The 26,322-nt window shown below is 40.5% G+C and overlaps 2 protein-coding genes across 5 annotated transcripts; one reads left to right on the forward strand and one right to left on the reverse strand.

Annotated features, from left to right (window-relative positions):
* Window positions 1–1,003: 1,003 nt before the first annotated feature.
* Window positions 1,004–6,695, reverse strand: zpd (zona pellucida glycoprotein d). Its single transcript, XM_083560136.1, has 9 exons — window positions 6,553–6,695; window positions 6,420–6,471; window positions 6,220–6,327; window positions 4,796–5,004; window positions 3,873–4,030; window positions 2,447–2,689; window positions 2,129–2,333; window positions 1,945–2,050; window positions 1,004–1,238 (listed from the first exon to the last, which is right to left on the reverse strand). The coding sequence occupies exons 1-9, from the start codon at window positions 6,586–6,588 to the stop codon at window positions 1,117–1,119; spliced, it is 1,239 nt and encodes a 412-aa protein (XP_083416262.1). The 5' UTR covers window positions 6,589–6,695; the 3' UTR covers window positions 1,004–1,116.
* Window positions 6,696–8,548: 1,853 nt separating this feature from the next.
* Window positions 8,549–25,857, forward strand: vac14 (vac14 homolog). Of its 4 annotated transcripts, none has more exons than XR_014536712.1 (21): window positions 8,549–8,865; window positions 8,994–9,138; window positions 11,555–11,705; window positions 13,249–13,416; window positions 14,000–14,062; window positions 14,145–14,252; window positions 14,370–14,479; window positions 14,593–14,714; window positions 15,917–16,054; window positions 16,478–16,615; window positions 17,266–17,329; window positions 17,588–17,732; window positions 17,823–17,888; window positions 18,654–18,801; window positions 18,984–19,116; window positions 19,748–19,922; window positions 20,892–21,010; window positions 21,963–22,042; window positions 23,229–23,379; window positions 24,939–25,280; window positions 25,329–25,857. XR_014536712.1 is itself a non-coding variant. In XM_083561032.1 (20 exons), the coding sequence occupies exons 2-20, from the start codon at window positions 9,035–9,037 to the stop codon at window positions 25,096–25,098; spliced, it is 2,343 nt and encodes a 780-aa protein (XP_083417158.1). In that variant the 5' UTR covers window positions 8,549–8,865; window positions 8,994–9,034; the 3' UTR covers window positions 25,099–25,857. The 4 variants fall into 4 exon arrangements, 1 of the variants encoding a protein (XP_083417158.1); XR_014536713.1 differs by having other exon boundaries at window positions 24,939–25,272; XR_014536714.1 differs by having other exon boundaries at window positions 24,939–25,250; window positions 25,518–25,857.
* The last annotated feature ends 465 nt before the right edge of the window (window positions 25,858–26,322 follow it).

Below are 26,322 nucleotides of genomic sequence, written 5' to 3' on the forward strand. Positions count from 1 at the left end.
GGGTTAAGACACCAACTTCTGTTTAAAATGTTGCAAGTTTAAATCCCTGCCCACCAAATTACCAATGCTTGGCCCTTGAGCAAGGCCCTTAGCCCTCATCTGCTAAATTGTAAATCACTCTGGATTAAGACACCTGCCACATGCGGTTTGCATGGTGTGGCTGTAGGGATTAGTGTTTGTTCAGCGACAAGAGCATTTGATAAATACTAAATGTTTGATGAGGCTCCTACTTTGAGCTCACTTTATCCACTCATGCTGAAACAGTGCTTGGGCCTGTTAGTTCCAGTGAAAAGAAATTGAATTTGTGTGCAAAATTGTGCGCTTCCAACTGCTGTCCTTTGGAGAAGAACCACATGGGTTTGGGGTCATCCACAAAATTCTAACTACTGCCTTCAAGTCAAACATTTACTACTAGGGTTGTGCTACAATCTTAAACAGGAGCTTTTAATCTAAACATGAGCGGCCTTTCAAACGTTCAAAACACAAATGTAGGGATGTGTTCTTTCTAATTTTCTTATTCATGTTTGCCCTCTCCAGTTAGCCACCCACTAATCCCAACCAGCAAGCAATCTTCAATGATGATTGCTACCAGGTGATGAGGGTGAAGGCAAACAGGAACAAGGCACGTGAACTGCTTTTTAAAAAACTGCTATTACAGGAGAATCTGTGGATTAGAGGAGGATTACACAAGCTCACAAACTCAATTTGCTAAAGACCCTTAGATTGACAGGAACAAATGCCCCACCCACCCAGAGCACACCAGTAACTCTTGATCTCTAGATATAAGGCCTGAGATGGGATAGGATACAAACTGTTGTTCTCCAGATGATCATACTGGAGCACAAAAATCAATTTCTGGGGTGAGTCTTAATTTGGCAGGTGAAACAAGAAATTGACAGTAAATTGGCATAATTTTAACACAGTTAAGCCTTCAACCTAGACAAGATCTTTTCAGCTTTAGTCTTACTATTCCCCTCAAGTTCAAAAAAGACAAGGAAACAGATTTGTCATCACCACCATCTTTAGTTCAACAGAGTTACAGCTCATCATCCAGCCGGTATAAGCACATTTGAAAATAAAAAAATAAAATAAAATAAGGTTTTTGGTGCCGGTGCATTATGATGGAGAGTTGTAGGCCATGCGTTTGTTCCCTGCTTTGGCAATGTAGATCAGGAAGAGGAGAAAGAGGGCCAAGATCCAGACCACAGCCATGGGCAGCATCAGGGTATAAACAATGTCTACAGAAACAAAAAGGCAAAATCACGACAATCAAAAAACAGGGGGGAAAAAAAAGGAATCATGTGATACTATGCATTCTAAACCCATTCAAAGCAAAAATTGGCTTTTGCAAGAGATTCTTTTTAGCTTGCTATATAATGAATAAAGTAGCAACAACCAGGGAAGTAACCAGAACTTAATATAAAGCACAAAGGGCATATGCAAGTTGCTTTATAAAAAAAAAAAAAAAAAAAAAAAAAAAAAAAAAAAACCACAATCTACATTGCTGCACTTCAATTGGTATTTAAGACAAAAATAACATCCCCTGTATTTTCAACCCCCTATTGAGCAAGAATGGGGTGACTGGCAAGGAAAAACTACTTTGGATGGTATGAGAAACCTTGAAAAACACAAGTGAACCACTTATTCGGGTGGCAGAAAAGGAGGGCAGAACCAGAAGAAAAAAAAAAAAATCTAAATGTGAAGATTTCAAAAGCAGGTTCCTTTAAACTCTACATGCAAATCAAATTCTTGGCATCCTCTAAAAAGTTAAATAGCAGGTGGCATTAACATTTTAAAATCTTGATTTTGGCAATTTAGTTCAAGGATCCCCTTAAGGGACACTCTTACTCATCACTACATTTCCACTGTACCTCATCCAAGTTTGTACACATCAATTTCAATTCTGCAAAAAATTGGCCACGCAAGACCATCAGTCACTCTTACTCATTTGTTGCCGCTCAGGCATCGCAAGTCTAATCGGACCATAAGACACTAGACCTTCAAGGGGTTCCTTCAACGAAGCTTCCCGCTTGATGATGGATTTGCATTCCTGGAAAGAAAACCAAAAAAAATTAGTCCCCCACATTAAATCCCACTCGGTGCTTTAACACTTGATTTGTGCACTTACAGGAACACAGTCTTCTACGTGCCCTTGTGTACAGAGGTGAACTATGCAGTGCAAATAAAGCTCATGGGGCTCGACAATGAAGCGGAACATTTCGAAAGAGAACCGCACTGTTGAGCTCACACCGTTTTGTCCGCCTTGGGCCATTGTACCATTTCGATAGGTGATCGATTTCGTTATAAACGAGACGGTTTCGTCATCAGCACACCTGAAAAAGGGGAAGATTGGAAGGTTAGCTGAAAGGATGTTACACACCCCACTGTACCATTATAGGAAAACAATCTGAAGTAACTAAACAATTAGATGACTTCTACAGCTCACCCGTCCAGCAGGAGTGTGTGTGTGAGGCTTGACGTGTCATTGGGATTGTCAGTCTGAGTTGCCCAGCACTCATCCACCCTCAAGTTGAAGAAGTCCCTTGGCTCGGTCACACTGACTTGCACGAACACTCTGTCCCTGTAGGGCACAGTGGGAACGCCTCCATAGACATCCACATACCTCTCGTCCCTATATATGCTCAGTTCCACTTTCGCCTCCAGCTCATCCATCCGAAATACCGTCTCGCTGCAGGTAGGAAATTCAAAAATAAACTCCATTGATAGCAACTCTATTGTGTAATGTATAATTTCACCTCTGGGTATTTCAGCTACACAAGTAGAGGTTGTTGGGGAACAAAACCTGGACACCTCAATGTTGATTTTTTTGTTTAGTGCAAGCTAACGAATAATTCAATGCCATTTTCCTTCACGAAATTAGATTTCACAAGATCGAACCAACGCAAACGCTACTTGCATATTGAAAAAAGTTGCAGTATAATACAGTTCATGGTCTACGCTGCAAAAATGGTTGGCACTTGCTGAACTGTGAAGAAACTTTCGAGTTGAGGACCAGCCTTAGTTAGAGTAGGAATAGCTTCTGTTTGCTGAGGAGCATTTCAGTTTCTCTTAGGGGTCAGTAGTCGCATTAGATCAGGGGTGTTCAACCTTCTCCATGAAGGGCCATGGTGGGTGCAGAGCTATAACACTTACTCCAATCAGAAGCACTTCCTTTTTAGCACTACGGTCAATCTTGTATATTGGAATTTCACTGGAATATCAATGCATTTACAGTATTGCTCCAAATAACCTTATTGCTACCTCTACAGTAGCCAAAGGGACTTTATAAAAACAAATACAAACATTTAAAGCGAGATGCTCTTATAAATTGAATTCTATTGTGCAAAATAAGGAAAATGTGTAGTATTGGAAAAGGGAAGTACAGCCATTTTCAAAGGAAAACAAAAGCAGATCAGCAGGAGCTCCTCTGATCAGAAGTCATGATCTTAAACCGAACTTCCACGTCGAAGCAGATAAGGAAATTCCACTTTAGAACAGCAGTAACTTTTTGTATACATTTCTGCTTTGTGCGTTTCATTAATAAAAATTCAGTGGTAGTTTAGTGGTTAAAGGTAGTGGACTTTAGCTCAAATTACAGCCATAACAAGCTGCCACTCTTAACCCCATAACTGCTCAGCAGAGGAACCAGCTTTCTAATGCATTTTCAGGCATCAAGGTTGCATCACATATCAAAATAATTCCTTCTATAAAGATGTACCTAGCCAAGAAATCCAAGAACTTGCTGGGGCATTGGTGTAGCCGATGAATACAGAGGCTATGACTTTCTACAGGAAATTGGTTCTATGTTTAAAGTGAAAAAAAATAAATCACTCCTAATTTTGCTACAGCATCCAGTTTAATTATTGCATTACCTTGTTACAGGGAGGACAGGAAAAGGCAGGCTGACGGTGCGGATGAACGGGTAAACACACTTGTAGTCGATCTTCACGGCCGGGTCTCTTACGATGTTTCCGTACACTTGCAGGTCAGACATCAGTGTCAGGGAGTAGGTCACATGGGTAATGTTTTTCTGTTTAGGGAGGAAAATGCTTTCAGGTAAACAAGTCATGAAATTTGGCTTCTCCTGAGATATCAAGGTTACGATGGGTAGGGGGAGACACAGGAAGAATTCAATGGAGGTTTAATCTCATTATAATGACCCAAGATGGAGCTTTACTAAAGGTGCAGCATGAGTGAGGAGAATGTGGACCAATTTACACCAATTAAAAACACTGCCCTGCAAATTAAACCAATATTTGTCCAAAATGTCCAGCACTGGACCCAATTGTGTTTTGTGGGGATTAGACATGGTCATGGAAAGACACCTGATCCAGTTTCCAATAAGGTTAAACAACTGGATTAGGTTTATGAAGTTTGGGGTTAAACTAAACTGTTAAGTGGTGTCTCAAGCAGGACAGATGGTACCATGTGATAACGCTTCATGAGTGGGATCCAGTTGCAAAGCATGTTGGAATAAATTTGGTCAGGAATGAACATGTCCACCACTCCGCTAGAGAATACGCCCGAGGGCAGCAAAAATTGGTTACATTTATTAGATATGCTGTTTTACATTCTAAACAATACTACCAATCTAAACCAAATTTTATATACATTGCAAGTCCATAGTGTTCAGCAAGTTAACTTGTTTATAAAAAAAATAATAATTTGACTAGCCATATTCAGTCTGCTTTGGGAAGACTTCAAAATTCAGAATAGCCATCAAAAGACTGCAGCATATACCGTAACACATCTATAGAGCCCAAAGAACCAAAAATGAGAAGACACCATTCCTTACCTCAACAGGTGCACCACCACAGTACTCGTATTTGTCTTTTGGTGTCCGCACGGTGTAAAAAGCAACACCGGCGATCACTTCCTTCCTGGCGCGGCAGTCAGGGTTGGCCAAGTGCACAGATCCGAGGCCGACGCTGTAGTATATGAAAAAGTCTTCGATCACCGAGATCGTGATCGAATCCTTTCCACAAACAACGTTCATCATTACAGCTGTAAGAAAAAGCCACAGGATTGAATGAGACGTGTTAAACATTAGACCTTCCGGTTTGTTTGAAGAAAGGTTTGTAAAAATCAATGTAAATGTACACAAAGATGCTGATTTCCAGGGTTTTTAATTATTGTTATGTAAAACAAGGTTTTAAAAATCAGTTAAAGGACCTGAGGAATGTGGTGTTGGTACTGTGGGGCACACTGGGGGCCAAGCCGGTTTTAAAATGAGGGTTTCCTTGTTTAAGATGATCCAAATGATATCCAGGACTTAACACATTTATAGTGTACCCATGATACATTTATTTTTTATTTATATGCCAGTGTTATGGACACTAAAGAATTGGGGCAGGATTGATTAATACTTTTCCTTGTAAAACATGTAATTGGAGATCAAGAATCCAGGAACAATAAAAAAGGTTATAATGCGTCATTTAAAATTAACATGGCATGTGAAAAATCCACTACACATGTGGCGGTTGCAGGTAGACACTGATTTGGCTTAAACATCTAAAAATTACAAAATTATACATAATTTAAAATGTTTGCTCAGAGCAAAAATACATACATTTCCCTATTGTGGTAATTTGGAAAACTACAACTAGCTTTTTATATTTTGGTTTATATTTCAAAAAGTATACTTCTGATTGTAGTGTTATTTCAGCTTCTAATTAAAATCAAGGTGTTTACTGTGCAAGTGTGTATTGGATAAGATAAGCTGTTTTAGCAAAGATGAAATCCATATATACCTCCAAATACTGGCCAGAACTAATACATTCAATTATTTCACTCCTTTATAAAAAAAAAAAAGCTTTTAATAGCACTTTAATGCACACTAATTCTGCCCTTTCCAGAAAAAAATACCCACAAATAGATATTTTTCTGCCTTTAATTAATTAAGCAATTAATTCTCCATTAAAAATCATGCATTGCAGTGCTGTGCACTTATCCGCGTTACTCTGCCCCCTAATGGTCAGTTATGCTTTTGCAACATTAATGAAGACTCCAAAGCAGGACACATTTTAAAAAACACATTTAGTTTGTATTGCAAGCCAGATTTGTAGTTGCAGATTACTTATGACCTTATTTTTGCCGCAGTCCCGATAATAAAAAAAAAAGAAGAAGAAGACAATCTATAGTGTTTAAAATATATAAACAATGCAGTTAATTCATGCAAGTGTGGTGTGTGTGTGTGTGTGTGTGTACGAGATGAAGCACCTTGGTCACACAGGTCTCCAAAATACCCCGAAGCACATTTACAGCTCTGTCCATCATTTGATAGGAGGCATGTGTTTGGATCAACACACTTGGAGGGAATGCATTTCCCTGAAATATATATTAAATCCAGGTTTAAAGCAAATACCAGCTTATTGACTTGTACAAAATCACCTCATATTACACTCTAAATGCTCTCTTACCAGTTGCACTTTCAAAACTGCACAGAAGTGAAACTGCTAGTACGATAGATCCCTGCAACACCACAAACAAAAATGCATTGAAGAAACATTGGGGATAATGACAGTGTTACTGAACTCTTCCTGCAGAACTCACCGACAAATAAAACATTTTGAACTCCCACTGATGCATCGCAGAACCCGGACTTGTTTCATCCAACGCTGTCAAACTGTGGCAGACTTTTGAACAGGACTGAAAAGGAACAAACTACTGCAACTGCCAGCCTACATATATTTACCCAGCTAATTAGTGTTAATGAGGAGCACATGGTGCACGTGGTTTTCACAGCTTCATGAAGACGGCAGGCCTCAGCATTGTAGTTTAGCTTATTCGGAACCATAATGTCCAGTATGCAGTAGACTATAAAGTTGGTGGTTATTATATTAAAATTTGTGGTTATTATATTAAAAACAGGACATTGTGTCACTTAGACTTGGGTTACATTGCAGATCATTTCAGAAGTATTTGAACCTGTTCTAAAAAAAATTATAAACTCCTCCATCAGAACTGATTCTTCTTCTTTCGGCTGCTCCCATTAGGAGTCGTCCCCCCCTCCCCTCTACATCTGCCTCTTTCACACCAACTACCTGCATGTCTTCCTTCACCACATCCATAAACTTCCTCCTTGGTCTTTCTCTTTTCCTCCTTCCTGGTGGCTCCATCCTCAGCATTCTCCTACTGATATACCCCATGTCCCTCCTCTGCACATGTCCAAACCATCTCAATCACACCTCCCTTACCTTGTCTGATTATGTACCTAAATCCTTCAAACTGCAGATATCTACAGGCCAATATCAAACCTCCTCTTTATCTTCAAGAGTTTAGTAAAGGTTGTAGCGTAGCACTTCTGCTCACTTTTACTGAGGAAAAACATTTTTTGAATGTATCAGTCAGGATTTAGGCCTCGTCGTAGCACAGAGACGTCACTGGTTAAGGTGGTAAATGACCTGCTATTGGCCTCGGATCAAGGTTTTGTCTCCTAACTTGTTTTGCTCGACCTCAGTAAGCTTCATTCTATCCTAATTGCTAGACTTGAGAATGTTGTTGGAATAAAGAGAACAGCTTTCTCCTGGCTTAGGTCTTATCTGTAAAATACATTAATCCCCCGTTCATCACGGTCGTTACGTCCCAAAACCTCCATGATAAACGGATCCAAACCCAAAAATGCTATTTTATATATACACGGTACTGTACTGTATTAAAATTTGACTTTCTAATGAATAATTATATTTTTATTAATACATTTCATAATTTCAACATCAAACTCCATAAAAACAATTCTCTATAAGTGTTTTGGTCTATGGTGCTCTCCATGAGACACCGGGAAAATCAGCCAAACTAATTAGTTATGTGGAAAATGCAATTTTCCGATTCCATTCCCAAATCAGGCAGGTGCTCAAGATGCTCTCGAAGGTTCCTCTGTAGAACATTGTGGGAGCTGGGCCAAGACTGTCGAGATGTTTTCATTGTTATGCGGCTGGTGTTGAGGGACAAGGTGAAGTCCAGGTGATTTGGAGGAGCTGTTGATGTTTAGCAGGGGACTGATCTCTATGTGTCGTGTCCTCCTAAAGTCAACAACCATCACATATTCGGATACAGTTTATATTTGTATACCGACTCCTCGTTCTTCTCTCACGAGACCCACCAATGATGTGGTTGAACCTGTGCTTTGTTACAAAGTTTGTTTTATTGATCAAGTTTCAATGTATGGTGTCGAAGGTGCAAGAAAGTAATGTAATGTAAGTAAAGTAATTTAAAAAAAATTTGAATGCATGCATTTTTAGGTATGGAAGAGGCCATGCATTATAATATTTTCATGTTCTAGAGCCTGTTCTAGATGCTGCATCATGGATAATATTCATAAACATTTGTGGTGCGGGCTCATCCACGTTTCGTGCCACGTCCACGAAAAGTCGTGATACAAGAAAACAACCTTTATGCTGAGATCACAAGAAAACAATTGGTTGTACATTTTTTTTTTACGAGTTATTCTCTTGATATAAAGGCACATACATATATGCGCATGCGCAGTACAAATCTGGGCTCGACATATCAAATGTACTATATTATTAAAACGAATCGATTTTTCTGGGCTCGGTAACTCATCCTGCGGAATGCGGAAGCAGCTGATCTGGATTCGGCTAAACAGCCTGTGGTGTGGGCGAAAGAATCATGTGAGCAGTAGATGTTCATCTCCAGCAGTTCTTTGAGGAACTACCTGAATGAAATTCCACTAATCCAGGAGCAAACGAGCAGTGTTTTCCTTTTCGAATCATTATTTCTCATTGCGTTTGTATGTAAAGCCAATGCGGAAGTGAACGTTTTGAGAACTGCTCCATGCCCGGGTTTCTTTATTCAGCTGGAAAACCAAAACTGCTCAAGGCTGAGCATCAGATCCCAGCAAATCAGGTCTCCATTTCTGTCTTTCCAACAGATAAAACCAAAACAAAAAAACGAGTGTAGGGAACATTATACATTAGTACAGTTCTTAGAGAAGAGGTTGAGATCATCCAGGCTTGTCTTCTCTCCTCATTAAGGCTTTTGGATTGAAGGTTGGTTGCTGGAGAAGGTTGTGAGGATGAACACCGAGAAGGATTTTTCCCCTTTGACCCCGAACATTGTCCGAGCTCTCAACGACAAGCTGTATGAGAAAAGGAAAGTGGCAGCACTGGAGATTGAAAAGTGAGTGAGAAATGGGAGAAGCGAGACTGGATGATCACGTGATCTGGGTCTGAGTTTTGTGTGTGTGTGTGTGTGTGTGTGTGTGTGTGTGTGTGTGTGTGTCCGTCCCTTCTTTTTTTTACATGCTTTCCCATTTAAAATCAAGTCAACATGATCAGTTTTCATGCCCATTTTGATTGTACACTATGTTCAACGTGCATCCTTTGTGGTCTTCAGAAATCATGAGACTGGGCAGATATTTAGTTATTCTTATTCATAGGATCTGATTCGAGGTTCATTAGAATGTTCAGACCTGATAGACATCGTTGATCGTAACCGAATGGATTCCTGTCCAATTCCATCCTGGGTTTCATAACGGTCCTCACACCATCACGTGTTTTCGATTATACCCTGTTCCTCCACGGTTCCTCTGGAAAACTAATCGATTTCCAGATTAAATTTTTCTCCGTCCGACTCCTATAATGTAACACGTCCCGTTAAAATCCACTTCCGGCTTTCTCCAGAGATGTTCATTAGGGTGTTCATTAGGGTTCAGGTCCAGGGTCACTCTGGGGTTCAGGTCCAGGGTCACTCTAGGACGTTCACGGAGATGTTTGTAAGCCATGATGTAATTGTCTTGGCTGCATCCTGTTGGAAGGTGAACCTTCGATCCAGACTGAGGTCCTGAGAGCAGTGGAACAGATTTCTATTGAAGTCCCTGCTGCAGAAACACCCTACAGCATGATGCTGCCACCACCATGCTTCACTTTTAGGATGGTTTTGGTCAGGAGATGCCTGACTCATTTCCTCCAGAGATAACGTTTAGAATTTACATCAATCAGACCAGAGAAACCTTTTCCACACAGTCTGCAAAGTCCTTCAGCTGCCTGTTGGCAAACTCCTAGTGGGCTTCTATGGGTTTGGAACTAAGAATTTTCTGTCTAGCCATAAAGCCCAGATTAGTGGAGCGCTGCAGTGATTGTTGTCCTTGTGGAACTTTGTACCATCTCCACACAGGATCTCCAGAGCTCAGTCAGAGAGATTATCAGGTTCTTGGTCACCTCTCTTACTAAGGCCCTTCTCCCTCGGGTTGCTCAGTGTGGTCGGGCGACCAGCTCTTAGAATGGTCCTCGGTAGTCCACACTACCTTTTTGACAATTATGGAGGCCACTGTGATCTTGGGAATTTTTAGTGTAGCAGAAATGTTTCGAAACCTTCCTCAGATGTCTCCTGTCTCTGAGCTCTGCAGGCAACCTCGTTGGTTTGGTTTTTACTCCATCAGCTGTAAGGCCTCCTATAGAGAAGGGCGTGTCTTTCCAAATCATGTCCAGTAAACTATTCCGCAGGTAGACTTTAATCAAGGTGTAGAAACATCTCAGGAACGATCAAAAGAAACCGGAGGCACCTGAGCTCATTTTTAAGCCAAATGTTCTGAATACTTCTGTACATGTGATATTTCTATGTGACACTTCCTGAATGCACGGTGTATATATTTGTAGATATTTATTTAAAAGGGAAAGTGGTAGTGGATCGGAAGATTGTGAGATCAAATCCCACTAAGCTGCTGCTGGGCCCTTGAGCGAGGCCCTTAACCTTAAAATCCTCATTATCTTAGCTGCATAATTTAACTCAAGCTTTAGTGTCATATATCCATATATATATAATATATATTTGTCAGACCCCTATTTGGGTATGTAAGTGTGTGTGTGTGTGTGTGTGTGTGTGTGTGTGTGTGTGTGTGTGTGTGTGTTTTACATATAATTTTCTAAACATATGATCTACATAACTGTTTTTATTTTAGCATCCTTTTACAAAAGTCTTCATTCCTTTCATCCTTTATTCCTTTCATCCTTCATTCCTTTCATCCTTCATTCATTCACTCCCTCGTATTGTGTGGGATTGTCCCTAGCTTATCTTTTATACTCCTGTCATTGTTGTGATTGTTTTGCGAGTTTGGTCAATTTTTTTATACATTTTTTTAATGCGCTCAAAGTGCAAAGTGGAGAATAAACAAACTTGCAGTCCGTCACTTAATACATCCCTGAGGGAAACAGATTGTAACTGTGATCCATTTCTTGTCGCTAAACAGTTTCTCGAGCGTATCGCATCACTACGGAGAGCGAGTCGCTTCCTGAAAGCCACATAGAATACAGATTAACATGGCAGAGGTAGAGCTGTAACTTCCTGCAGACACAACAGGATCAGAATCTGTCTAAACTAAAGAAATGAAAGTGAACTTTTTGTACCATGTTCACTGAGTGGCTGTAAAGTTGAATCTATCCGTAACCTCATGACTTTTCACACTCAGGCTTCAAGTTACGAAACTTTCAAAAATCAGTATGTCATACTTCTGATCGGGAAGGAAAATACGGACGTCTTGTAGTCACTGTAATGCTGTTTTTTGGTCTTCCTGATGTTTTCATGTGTTTTGTTGCAGACTCGTGAGGGAGTTCGTAGCTCAGAACAACTCGACTCAGATCAGGCACGTCATTCAGATCCTGGCGTCCGAGTTTGCGCTCTCGCAGCACCCACACAGCCGGAAAGGAGGTCTGATCGGCCTGGCCGCCTGCTCCATCGCTCTCGGCAAAGTACACGCACCCTCACACTCGCGCATCCACCCTCACACCCGCGCATCCACCCTCACACCCGCGCATCCACCCTCACACCCGCGCATCCACCCTCACACCCGCGCATCCACCCGCGCATCCACCCTCACACCCACCCTCACACCCGCCCATCCACCCGCACACCCGCCCATCCACCCGCACACACGCTCATCACACCCGCACATCCACCCGAACATCCACCCGCCCATCCGCCCACACACCCGCACATCCGCCCACACACCCGTACATCCACCTACACACCCGTACATCCACCTACACACCCGCACATCCACCCACACACCTGCACATTCACCCTTACACCTGCACATCCACCCTTACACCTGCACATCCACCCTCACACCCGCCCATCCACCCGCACACCCGCCCATCCACCCTTACACCCGCCCATCCACCCTTACACCCGCCCATCCACCCTTACATCTGCCCACACACCCGTACATCCACCCTTACACCCATACATCCACCCTTACACCTGCCCATACACCCTCACACCTGCCCATACACCCTCACACCTGCACATCCACTTTTAATACAAAAATATTTTTACAATAAAAAAGACAAAAAATACAATCCACCTAAACAATAAGGAAATCAATAACAGATAGATAGATAGAGGGATTGATTTTTTATTTATTTTCATTGAACAGGGTACAACGAAATTGTCAGTCCTTGTGGTGCATAAAAATTTAATTAATATTATATTATTATTATTATTATTATTATTATTATTATAATAGAATTAATATATTATTATTTTAGAATTAGTATATTTTTTTAATAATAATAATAATAATAATAATAATAATAATAATTATTATTATTATAATAATTATTATTATTATTAAAATTAAGGAAATGACTAAATTATAATAAATAATTGTGAATGACTGCAAAATGTGTCAAAAACCCAGGAATAAAATACCCCAAACAAATATAATACATGAAGTGCATAACAAAAGAAGAAAAAAAAAAAACTAAGATGATTCTTTATACATTTTTCAGCGTGTTAAAGAAGATTTATTTTTTATTTTTTTGCTAGATGGGAAAAAAACCATTCTATAATTTGATACCCCTAAATCTTATCAAATACCGCCCTCTACAAGGGAGAATTTTAGGAAGAATATCTGAAAATTGACGATGCTGAACTGTTGAACTGATGCTGAACTGTATGTTGGTGATCAGTAGATACGCAAAGCGGCAATAAAAATACGTGTAAAACGGAGCGTGCGCTCGAACCTGATCGGTGACTCACTGAGTGTTTCAACAGTTACGTTTTTATAAATAAATAAAAAAAAAGGAACGACAGATTTCACAAAACGTAGTCGAGCAAAAAGTACGAGATTTGATTTTGAATTGTAGTGAAGTTACAGTAAATGGAAACACATGGAAGTACAGACACGTGGGGAAAAAAAACATTGATTCATCGCACACTGTATCTCTTCCAACACCATTTTTCATCCCTCCAGATTATCTGGATGACCGAGCGTGCCTTGTGTGTTTTTAGGATTCCGGCTTGTACCTGAAAGAGCTGATCGAGCCGGTGCTTACCTGCTTTAACGACTCGGACAGCCGTCTGCGGTATTACGCCTGCGAGGCGCTCTACAACATCGTGAAGGTGGCCAGGGGAGCCGTGCTTCCTCACTTCAATGTGCTGTTTGATGGCCTCAGTAAGGTAACAGCATCCATGATGATGATGATGATGATTAGCGGAGATGTTGGAGAAACCCGGTAATAGGTATAGATGATAAAGTCAATCTGTACGAGTTTGAAAACATTTATGATTTATGATTTATGAGACACATATATGCTCCTTTTGTTCCTACCCAAGAAACTAAAAAAAAACCCACACACTAATTGGACAATGAATGACTTCCAGCAGAAGAACTTGTGTAAGATGGAGAACAGGAGAGAAGATGTGATCAGACTCCCTCTTCCACACAGTCAAACATGGAGGTGGAAGCTTTATAGTTTGGGGTTGTTTTGATACAGGGAAGGTTGGAGACTTATTCCGGAAAGTGAATGGAACCAACATGGCAACCGTTTCATACTTCACCACCATGCAATTCCGTCTGGGTTTCCAGACTTTTCACAGATGTATATTTTTGAAGATGAAATATACACTTAAATTCCATTTAAAGCTGAGGATATGCAGTATCGAATAGCAACATTTACACGCCCAGTGTCCTATGCAACCGTCTTTGCTTGCCGTATCGAACGCAGGATTTCACTAAACGCACTTCTTACACGTTTCCCAGCTGGCAGCCGACCCAGACCCCAACGTGAAGAGCGGCTCCGAGCTTCTTGATCGCCTTCTGAAGGTAAACCAGAAAAATGTTTCGTATAAACAGCAATATTTATGAAATCGTGGCTTCTTTTAACGTGTAACCTCTGTCCGTGTAGGACATTGTTACTGAAAGCAACAAGTTCGACCTGGTGGCGTTTGTTCCTCTGCTGCGCGAGAGGATTTACTCCAACAATCAGTACGCTCGGCAGTTCATCATCTCGTGGGTGAGCATCAGTCACAGTAAAGTGGGCGTGACCTATGCATCAGTGTGTCAATCACAGTGAAAGAGGTGTATTATCCTGTAAGCTGTACACTGACTCAATGTTTTATTGTCTCCTCAGATCTTGGTGCTGGAGTCAGTTCCAGACATAAACCTGCTGGATTATTTGCCTGAAATTCTAGATGGCCTTTTTCAGATCCTCGGAGACAGCAGCAAAGAGATCAAACGCATGTAAAGAACTGATTGATTGATTGACTGATGGATAGATTTCATCTAATTTGCTTCTCGGCTGTTCTCATGCCCTTCATGCTCTGTAGTTGTAACACCAGTTCTTGGTTTTTTAGGTGTGAGGTGGTTTTGGGAGAATTTCTGAAAGAAATCAAGAAAACTCCTTCGAGCGTGAAGTTTGCTGATATGGCAAACATCCTGGTCATCCACTGCCAAGTGTCTGATGACTCCAAGCTCAGTAAGTGGACACGGGTCTCAGTTAAATTGAACTTTGAACTCTAGTTTCACAGGAGCTTCCAAGCTACAGAGCTAATCATTATAATCTTATTAAGACCTGTGAGAATATCCCAGAAATGTACCCTAGTGAGCCTGGAAACTTCCTTCCTAAACAAAGTGGCAATCAATGGTGAAGGTGAAGGGCCTTGCTCAAGGGCCAAATTGTGGCAGTTCGATGTTGCTGCGATGTAAATAAAAGTTTTATTTGATCATCATCTAAAACCAAGCTACTATTTTCCCCTATTACATACATAATACATGAGATCGTATTAATAATTTGACTGACTTAACCGGGGTCAATATGTCATGCTAAATCCAGTTAGGTAGTATTGCACTTGCACATTAAAGCATGTCGAAAAAGTATAAATTATAATAAGTATAACTTAGAATTAAGTATAAATTAACTAAAGTTAAAGTAAATTCGAGTATGCGTTATTACGCGACCCGGAAAAACTATCGGTATTGATTTTTATTTAGCAAATCGATGAATCAGTCGATCGCTTATGTAAACCCACACAGCATTGGAGTTAGAGTTTTTATATATATATATATATATATATATATATATATATATATATATATATATATATATATATATATATATATATATATATATATATATATATATATATATATATATTTTTTATATATATATATATATATATATATATATATATATATATATATATATATATATATATATATATATATATACACACACACACACACACACACACACAATAAAAGCATAATTGCCACCCCTCTAGGAAGATGTTCCACTAGATTCTGTGGAGATTTTGTGCTCATTCTGATACAAAGCTGTTGGTAAATTCAGGTGGTTATGTAGCTGAGAAGCTGAGGAGGTCTGGGGTGCAATCAGCGTTCACATTCATCCCAAAGGTGTTAAATAGCTCTAAAGCAGGAGATCTTCCACTCTAACCCATTTAGATCATATCTTAATGGAGCTGGTTTTGTGTACAGGTTTTGTCAAGTGAAGGCAAAAATTCATGCCACAGCATCCAAAGACATTGTGTACCCCCAAGTTTGTGCTAACATTTTGGAAAACAACCACATTTGGCTGGAAATGTAAAGTTTCCTAACACTTTTGTCCCTGTAGTGTATATTCAGTGATTCTGAGATCTCGAATCTTAATCTGCCCCTCAGCTAATGATCTTATCCAGCTGACGGCGATGACCTGGATGAGGGAGTTTATTCAGCTGGCAGGACGAGTGGTCTTGCCTTACTCCTCTGGCATTCTAACAGCAGTGCTGCCCTGTTTATCCTATGACGACCGCAAGAAGAGTATCCTCTAATCACACTGATGTGGATTCACCTCAAATTCTGTCGAATTGTTTTACTGACGATTTTTTTTTTTTATTATAAGTGGCATGTAAATGATCGCAGACTACGACGTTTTAGTGACACGTTAAAAAACAAACAAACAAAAATCTAAGATTACGAGTTGGAAGTCGAAATATTTTGAGAATGAAGTAAAAATTACGAGAAGAAAGTCAAAATATTTCGAGAATGAAGTAAAAATTACGAGAATAAAGTCGAAATATTTCGAAAATCAAGTAAAAATTACTAGAATAAAGTCGAAATATTTCGAAAATGAAGTAAAAATTAGATGACGATCAAACCCCCCCTGGTGGTGTAAGACGGACGTTTTCACTGTACCTCTCCGACCTGTTGTTTGGTTTCGTGCCCTTAAACCACCTCGAACAGGCACTAAAGAGGCGGCGAGCGCCTGCAACAGCAGCCTCATGAAGCTCGTCACCCCCGAGGATGATGAAGATGACGAGCAGACCATAAGCTCTCCGGTGAGCACGGACACGACCAGTAAGACCGAAGTGGATCTTAATGGTGAGTTCCTCACTTTTTCACCATGTGTGTGATTTTTACAGGAACCAGTTCTTCGTGCTTGGAACAATTTCCAATAATTAATTATTGATCACTGGTTAAGCCTTATCCTGTGGTAAAAGGGTGTGAGCCATATTGCAGGATCCAAAGAGACATGGCTGAAAAAATATTTGCTTTTATGAGAATAATTGCAACGCCACCTTTAAACACCAGAGGGCACACGAGAGCCATTTATTTGCGCAAGCCAACCACATTGCAGCATTTCTCCTGTTGTGCTAATATTTTGTCACGGCCAATCAAACTTTTATTTATTTTGTCAATGCAATTTCGATCAGTTCAACTCCTCACCATCTCATTCAGCTTTATTCATGATAAACACACCAACAGACTTCCAGCACACAATCCCAGAATGATGACGTTCCAGCTATTTTGGAAATGTATCGTTACTGCGTTTTTATTCATCAAACGTGCAACTAGATCGATTTTCTTTCTTAATTTGTTGATCTTTAGACTTTACATTTTGTGTCGTTCTTTCTTTCTTTCTTTCGTTCTTTCGTTCTTTCTTTCTTTCTTTCTTTCTTTCTTTCTTTCTTTCTTTCTTTCTTTCTTTCTTTCTTTCACTGTTGTTCTTTTTCGCTCTCTTTTTCTCTCAGATTCCCTCAATGCCTCTCAGGAGTCTGTGGGATTCAGCAACATCTCCTTCTTCACACCAACAGGGTATGATGTGTAAATGATCTCACACAATTGTTTGGATTAAACTGGGCAAAGAGATGAGACCGGGATAACAAAAAAAAACCATAATTAATATCCAAAGAATTAAAATATGGTACGCAGAATTATAAATCAAACCGACCAATCAGAATCGAGAATTCAAAAGCGCTGTGGTTTGCAATCTTGGAGTTAAAAGTCTCGGGCGCTGAGGAGATCGTGAATATTAGCGTATTAGCACGAGCATGTCCTCTCCTGTCCCTGTAGAAACGACAGGACGCACGTGACGCTGGACCTCGACGGCATCGTGCAGGTTCTGAACAGACATTTGCACGACTCCTCCACCGGCATGATGACTCGCATCGCCGTGCTGAAGTGGCTCTACCATCTCTATATCAGAACGCCTCGCAAAGTAAGGACCAACACGGGGAACTCTGTCTGAAAGACGCCAGACGTATAAAAACGTGTGTGTGTGTGTGTGTGTGTGTGTGTGTGTGTTTAGATGTTCCGCCATACGGACAGTCTGTTCCCCATGCTGCTGAAGACACTTTCCGATGAGTCCGACGAGGTGAGTGATATTGCGTTTGGTTTTCCAATGGACAGGGTGGGAGAAAATGGGTTCCTCAAGGGTTCCTCAGATAGTGGAGAATCCATAGCTTGGTGTAATGTTTTTTTTTTTTCTAATAATGACAGTTTGGAAGGTTCTCCAAAAGGAACAGGGTTCCAGATCAACTTTTTTTTTTTACAGCTTGTCCAACATTTGATTATGAAATGAAAGGTCTCCTCTTCGTCATAACGGTCTACAAACAGAACCTTTTATTTAATTTTTTTTAAAGGTTCTAGATAGTTCTTGTTGCTGTTTTGATTCGTGGCATGCTCCAGTACCATAGATACACTCTTACAAATAAAGGTTTCCCAAGATTTTTTTAAAGTAGATGGATCTTAGTTTCTCATACGGGGTTATATTTAGACCCACTTTCAAGAGGAAAATGCAACGTTTCAAGATTCTGTATAGAAATTTTAAAGGTTCTTTTAAATCAGGGGTCCCCAAAATACGCCCCCACATTTGGAACGGCTCTTTGAACAACGCCTGAGACCTATTTTAAGAATGTAATTTTAAATGTTTTGCTCAAACGTATCTGTTTGATTGTATTTAAAATTTCCTCTTAGTTATTAATAGAAGTCGAGGCACCCATAAGTGGTTAACGGAATATTGTCTATTGGGCGGTCCTCGTTGGGATCTGGGTAATGGTGTGTAAAGCGAACAAATTGGCGGTTACACAGGCAGTTCGGTCTTCCGCAAACCGATTCAGTGCCGCTTGTTCTCCAAAAGGTCATCCTGAAAGACCTGGAAGTTCTAGCGGAGATCGCATCGTCCCGCGCCGGACAGACCGAGCTGTCGGAGTCGTGTGAGGGAGCCAATAAAACCGAGCTTCACATCCCGGATGGAGGCAAGCAAGCGCAGAAAGCGCTGGGGCCGAGTGAGTAACCGACTCGAATAATCGTTTGATCCTGCTTCACCGACGCGTAATGTCTGTATCAGGACATGGGTGGTCTAATGATCAGCTTCGCAGTGTGGCACTAATGAGGCCCTAAAATTGATAAACACTTTTTTAACAGGTGCCTACGATTTAGCAGGACTTGACACGTGTGTGATTTTCAGGTTCTAAAGTGGTGGACTCCTCACCCTCGACTCCCAGCATGAACTCGTACTTTTACAAGTTCATGATCAACCTTCTGAAGCGCTTTAGCCAGGAGAGGAAGCTTCTGGAAATGAGGGGGGCCTTCATCATTAGGTAAGACCTGCTAATAAAGTACGGAGGAGGCGTGGCCTGTGGGTCCCAATGTGGAATTTATTCACAAGTCTGTGCATCTGCTAGCTGCAGATTAGAGACATGATCTCACTTCCTGTCAGCTCTGTAGAAGGGGGTGTGGCCTATATGACTGTCACTTCCTATGTGGCAGGTTATGGCCTCACTCTTTGTCATCTTTCTTGAAGAAGGTTTTTCCTATGTACCGATCAATTCCTATATAGAAGTCGTGACCTCACAGCTCCATTAAAGGAGGTGTGGCAAATTTTCCAGTAGAAGTGTAAGAGGTGTGGCCGGCTCTGTTGAAAAAGGTGAAGGAGGTGTGGTTTCATTTTCTGTCAGCTTAATGGGCGAAGATCTGGCTTGTATTTCTGCCAGCAGACGTGAAGGAGATTTTTTAAAGGAGGTTTAATTTCCTGTCAGCTTCATTGAGCAGGTGTGGCCTATGCACATCAATCCTAGTAAAAACAAATCCCAATATAAGAAGCTGACATGTTCCTGACATGTTCCTGACATGTTCCTGACATGTTCCTAGTTTCCAATTTTATTCTATGAAACATGGCTTCAGTAGGCCCATGCTGAATAATGGATCATTCTTTTCTTCTTTACACTGCAGGCAGCTGTGTCTCCTCCTGCACGCTGAGAACATCTTCCACTCTATGGCTGACATCCTCCTGAAGGAGGAGGACCTGAAGTTTGCGTCCACCATGGTACAAACGCTCAACACCATTCTGCTTACCTCGGCTGAACTCTTCCAGCTCCGGAACCAGCTCAAAGACCTGCGAACGCCTGTGAGGAACATACACACATCCATGTGTGGAGCCTGGTTAGCCTATCATGAGAGTGGAAGATGATCATAAGGGGGGGTGGCTCATATCTTTTCATAAACCCCTGTGTGTTTAATAGATTGGACTGTATTTTGGATCGGACACCCAAACAGTGCACTATATATTGTTTTAGGGCAAAGTTGAAGCTTCTGTGATGTCCAGATTCTTTTTATAACCAGGGTTTTAACCTACGCATTTTTTAAAAGTATAAAAAAAGTATGGAATTTGATTTGAATGATTTCCAGGTCTGGATTAGTATGTGGATGGAATTACACATGAAAAAGAAAGTTTCCATACTATTTTACTATTAGTTTTTCTCAAATATAAAATTAAGAATTTGTCAAACTGAATCTTTTTTTTATAAAACAAAGGCTACATCTTCACGATTCCGATGGCGTTTGAAAACAATGTTTTTTTTTTTAAAAACCCAAAAGTTGCTCTTCCATGTAGAGACATCTGAAAACGATTACGTCCCTGTACTGCGCGCGAGCACGACCTCAGACGATTCGACCGACGTCATTTCCGCCCGCCGTTTATTTAACTTCCGCCTCTTTGGAGATCGTTTTTGAAAACCCGTGTTTTCGTTGTTTGAAAACGCAGAATGTGCAAACATGAACAGAATGCACATGAATTGCAGTTTAAATAAAATGCTGTGCATCGAACGTGGTTTGGTGTTAAATTATACGAACTTCAGTAGCTACAACCTTCCGCTAATGATTTGTAATATAATAGTAATGATAATAGTAATAACAATAATAATACCGTAATCAAAGATTGTAACAGAACGCACGCTATAGTTGGAATTTCAATAATTCAGATGGTAAATATGGTCTTAAAAGTCTTTATTGAATTCTGCATATCTGAGTCTTGAAAAGTATGGAATTGTGGAATGAAAAATGTCTAACATATAGGTTTCTCTGCTCTGTTCTGCAGGAGAGCTGCGCTCTGTTCTGCTGCCTCTATCGTTCCTGGTGCCATAACCCGGTGGCCACGGTCTCGCTGTGCTTCCTGACTCAGAACTACCACCACGCGTACGACCTCATCCAAAAATTGTATCCTTCACTCTTTCATTGAGAAATTCAATGTAGATTCTAGAAATTAGAGGAATAAACACATGCATAACCAAATGGACCAAAAACCAGTCATGACCAGAAGCAGAATTCAGAAATGTCCTTCTCTTGGAGCATCATTCAGGCTTTCCATCATGCCCGTGTCTCTGCTTCTATAAAGCATGCATTACAGACATTTGAGCAGATGCAATGCTGGTTATAAAATTGAGCAAAATCTCCTCCACCAGTAATAATCATTATACTAAACACACACACACACACACACCCTGGAGTGGCTTTATTGCTTTTATTAAAGGAACAAAAACACCATAAACCCAGTGTTAAATTAATAATTAAGTTTCTTCTTATTAATCCACACCACATCCAATTTGTTTGCCAGGCGGTCAAACACCGTAGCAGTAAGTGCTGGTTGCTAAGCAACATAATGGACAAAGATTAGCGATCAGAACACTAAATTAGCTGTAAAGGTTCTATTGGTTTAAAAAACAGGATTTAATTACGGTCATATTAGAAGGGGCCGTGGGTCGACCAATTAGATTTAGGAACGGAAAATAAGCAGGTTATATGCGCATTACTAAGATACTTTCTTTTGTTGAATCAGAAATCATCAAATTTCTCTATGAAGTCTCCTTTATATGGGTTTGAGTGGAACATCTCCTGCTATAGAGCTTTGACCTCTACCCCGCACCCCAGGCCTCCTCACCTCACCTACATCAGTACCTGACTTTACTAAGAGCAAATGGAGACTAAATGTGGAACGGGATGTTCAAATAGAAGCACATACCAACTTATGTCCACAAGCTTTTGTCCATTGTCCATATTTCTTGCAATTTTATATAAAAATTCGGCGATGAATTTCGATAGCTATCGTTAGCCCTGAAATTCTTTTCCATGCAGCGTTTTTGTTGTCCTTAACCTTCAACCCTTGATGCAGCGGTGATTTGGAGGTCACTGTGGATTTCCTGATAGAAGTAGACAAACTGGTGCAGCTCATCGAGAGCCCCATTTTTACATGTAAGTTCACTCTAATTTATATTACACCACTACAGCAGTTCATTTAAGTATTTTTTTTTTAATAAGCAAGACTGCAAGACAGGTAAAAAAAATTTTTTTCGATTATTCAGCTATTCGGAACTATTGGCTATTGGCAAAAATCTATTCTGATAGTTTTTCCGGGTTGCGTCTGTTGCTGGAGCAGCCATGAAGGTCCGCTGTCATTACGAGAACGGCCACCAGAGGTCAGACAATGGCGCCAGGTGCTGTTTGTTTTTACATGCGATACTGCGCACTGCACGGAGAGTGTATATTATATTTATTATTTATAATTTTTGATTTATCAAATGTATAAATTCACTTATAAATTTATATATTTATTTTTATTTTGTTTTGATCTACATTGAGAATCATAGGCAGAAGTCACAGAAACCAGCAGCTACTAAGCTGCTAATGAGTTCGCTCTGAGATTAAGAACAGAACACAAAGTACAGCAGGAGAAAATCAGAATGGAGGAGTTGAAGTGTTCGTGGAAGACGAGGCGTGACCGTATAAGCCCTTATGCAAGCATGTTCCTGAATGAAGGAGTTGGAGTGTCAGTGGTAGAGGAGGTTTGACAGTATAAGTGCTTATGCAACCATGTACGAGCAACTAAATTAAAGTGAGATTGGATAAATTCATTGTTTGTGAGGAGACTAGAAGTCGAGCGAGTTGATTTTACCGATAGCGGTAGCGAGGTTGGATCGTACTTGCCGATAACCGATTAATCAACCGATTAGTTTTTAAAAATGAATACTGGATTAAAAAGCAAACAAACAAAATATAACTCCATGTTAAGGAGTACTGAACTTTATTACAGAAAAAGTACTAAATCACACACAAAAGTACTAAAAGTGCAAAATGAAAGATATAAATGTATTAATTATATATATATATATATATATATATATATATATATATATATATATATATATATATATATATATATATATAAAAACTCAACATAACAGTTACATTCAAAATCACTAATAATAAAAAACACTTCAATTATAAAAATAAGCAGCATGTACTTTCAGTGATTCACCTCTAGAGGTTGCTCTCGTACTGTGAAGCGCAACCCGTAAAAACTACCGCTGTGGATTTTTGCCGATAGCTCCAGCAATTGATCCTGATTAATCGGAGAAATTCTCCTTCGCACTTTGTGTAGACCTGCGCCTGCAGCTGCTCGACGTGGAGAACAACCCGTACCTGATCAAAGCTCTGTACGGACTGCTGATGCTGCTGCCACAGAGCCAGGCGTTCCAGCTGCTGTCTCACCGTCTGCGCTGTGTCCCCAATCCTGAGCTCATGAGGACTGTGTGAGTCAACCTTTAACAAAATACTCCTCCGGTTACCTCTGGTTTCCAGAGAAAACCAGCTGAAAAGTGTCGAGTCGGGGTTTTAGTTAGTCCAGGACGAAGCTGTGGAACTCGAACGAAGCCTACGAGAAAAAGACTTATCTAAAAGCGTAGTATCTCCAAGAACGATTGTTTTTCTGTTCTCTGGTGATTAGTATTTTTGTCCCCCCAGATTATTGCTTCTTTATAGGGAAGTCACGATTTAATTTTCTCGTGATCTGGACTTACCAAAGGTTGATTTCTTATTTTTCTCAGAATCTCAACGTAAAAACCCGTTTTTCTCACTACATAATTAAAAAAGAATGAATCTTCTCGGTTTCTGGTGTATGGAAATATGGACTTGAATGTGAGTGCCACAGAACAGAAACTGACAAAAATGGAGGAAGATAAGCTTGATTCTAGATTAACATAAGGTTTGCTATTCCTCATCACGAGGAAACGATGTTTACGTCGAGAACAAGAGAAAAGATTTTGTTATGGCGAGAAAAAAATTAAAATAAAACGTTTGTCAGTGTGGAGAAAATTAACTCGAGATCATGAAGAAAAAAAAAAAGGGGAAACGACTCGTTTTATTGGGAGGACAAACGAAGTTTGAGATCTTAAGTGAAACTTCATATTATAACATGTGACCTCTCAGGACTACTGTAGGATCATTTAGGATTTTTTTTTGGCAGCTGGAAACCAGACCACCGTATTTTTCTGACTATAATAATATTTTCCCACGTTTTGAACCCCGCGGCTTAAACAACAAAGTGGCTAATTTATGGATTTTTCCTGGGTTTTTCCCGGTTTCACAAACTTTAAGCCAAAAAACTGAACCCCGTAACATTAGATCAATAAAATTTCCGAACGGAAACGAAAAAACGCACCTCAACTGTGTTCTGAGCTGCACGGCTTCAGGAGAGAAACTTGCACCGATGGTGATTTTTAAACGCACGGCGATGCCAAAAGAAGAGAGAAATTGTTGTGAAGGAAGGAGGAAGACAGTGAACAATGACTTTCTTGGTCGGCTACTGTTTAGATACAAGCCGTTGTAGCGCGTTGAGTCTGGGTGAAGGGAGAGCTCGCTAACTCCAGTTACAACACAGATCATATAAGCACAGACAGGTTTCCAAAACTCGTGCTTTTTTATTTTTCTTGGCAACAGCGTTATGGGTTAATCAAAGAAACATAGAAACGAGCATCAGAAAATAATAAGGACATATTCCTCGGTCTTGCACACATGCAGTAATACCCGAAAATGTGGCGGCATGCTATTCCCAAAATACCGCTCTGCTCTTAACGGAGCCACAACATATTTCACCAGTTACACCGTGTAACAGACACTGTCTTTCGCTGTGTAAAGTTCAGTGTTTCAGTTATAGACAGGTGTGGCTTATTTATGTTCAAAATAAAAATCTTTGTCAAATTCAGTGGGTGAGGCTTATATATGGGTGCACTTTATAGTCCAGAAATTACGGTAATGTCTTAATATTGCTCTGAAATGCAGAATCATGGGAATGATTATTTATTTATTCCAGGGACGACTCGAACTCCTCCAGAGCCAAACGCACCGCCCAGCCGCAGGTCGACCACAAGGAGCTTCTGCAGCATTTCGAGCATGTGCAGAGTAAACACCGCGAATTCCGGCACCAGAGAACAGGCCACACCGAGCACCCAGATCGGAAGCTGGTCCTCTGAGCGCTCGCCGTCGCACCCTGGAAGAGACGTGGCGCAATAACGGACCGTCCAGTGCCCAGATGATTAGTCCTGTTCCAGGAACGAGAGACTTTTGACCTTTTTAAATGTTTAAATTGCTTTCTGAGACTAGGAATATATATATTCATATATATGTGTGTGTGTGTGTGTGTGTGTGTGTGTGTGTGTGTGTGTGTGTGTGTGTGTGTGTGTGTGTGTGTGTGTGTGTAAAGACTCAGGAAACTGCAGTCGTGTTAGTTCCGAGCTTTTAAAGCAGTGGTTGTATCATTAGCATAGCTGCCAGAGGCATTTCAGAACCCCATCATACGATATGCACAGAATCTGATGTGCATTTCCAGTGCAAGACTCTTACCAGGTGTTAATATTACTGGAGATACAAAAGCCTGGTCGTTTTAATGAAGCCGTGTGTGTGTGTGTGTGTGTGTGTGTGTGTGTGTGTGTGTGTGTATACAGCCGTCATTCCATGTTCCTGACTGAGTTTGCGTCCTTTGCAGTGACGTTAACGGGACGCTGAAGTTGTGAGCAAATCAGTGCCACTGGTCTCTTCGTCCAGTCCGATTTCTTTGCTTTTATTCTTCTGCATCATCCTCAAGGTCTAATCTGCGATCCGATATACACTCCTGCTGCGATGTCTTATTTCAAACCCAACTTGGAACCTCTGCCTTACGTGAACAAAGTGGATTTTAGTAATTTATCATGTCCTGAACAGATGTATGCAATAAAGTGGACCATAAATAATCAGTTCTGATGGTTTCTTCTTTTTTTTCTTTGGAAATCCAGTTTAAAATGTCTCACATTTATGCTCATGTGCTCTTTTTTCCGAGGCTTTTACATGTCGTGTATAATACGGCATTAATATTCCTCAACGCGCGTGATACAGCGCCCTCAGGGTTTAGGGGCCGTGCTCAAGAGCCCAAAATTGACAACTTGGAGATGCTGAGGTTTGAACACCCCAACCTTCTGAGCAGTAACCCAAAAAACATTGTTAGGTGTCACTGATACATACGGTCCTCTTTTTATATATATATATATATATATTACACAGTACAGACCAAAAGTTTGGACACACCTTCTCATTCAAAGAGTTTTCTTTATTTTCATGACTATGTAAATTGTAGAGTCACACTGAAGGCATCAAGGGCTATTTGACCAAGAAGGAGAGTGATGGGGTGCTGCGCCAGATGACCTGGCCTCCACAGTCACCGG

The sequence above is a fragment of the Silurus aristotelis genome, assembly GCF_946808225.1.
Source record: "Silurus aristotelis genome assembly, chromosome: 14".
NCBI lineage: Eukaryota > Metazoa > Chordata > Actinopteri > Siluriformes > Siluridae > Silurus > Silurus aristotelis.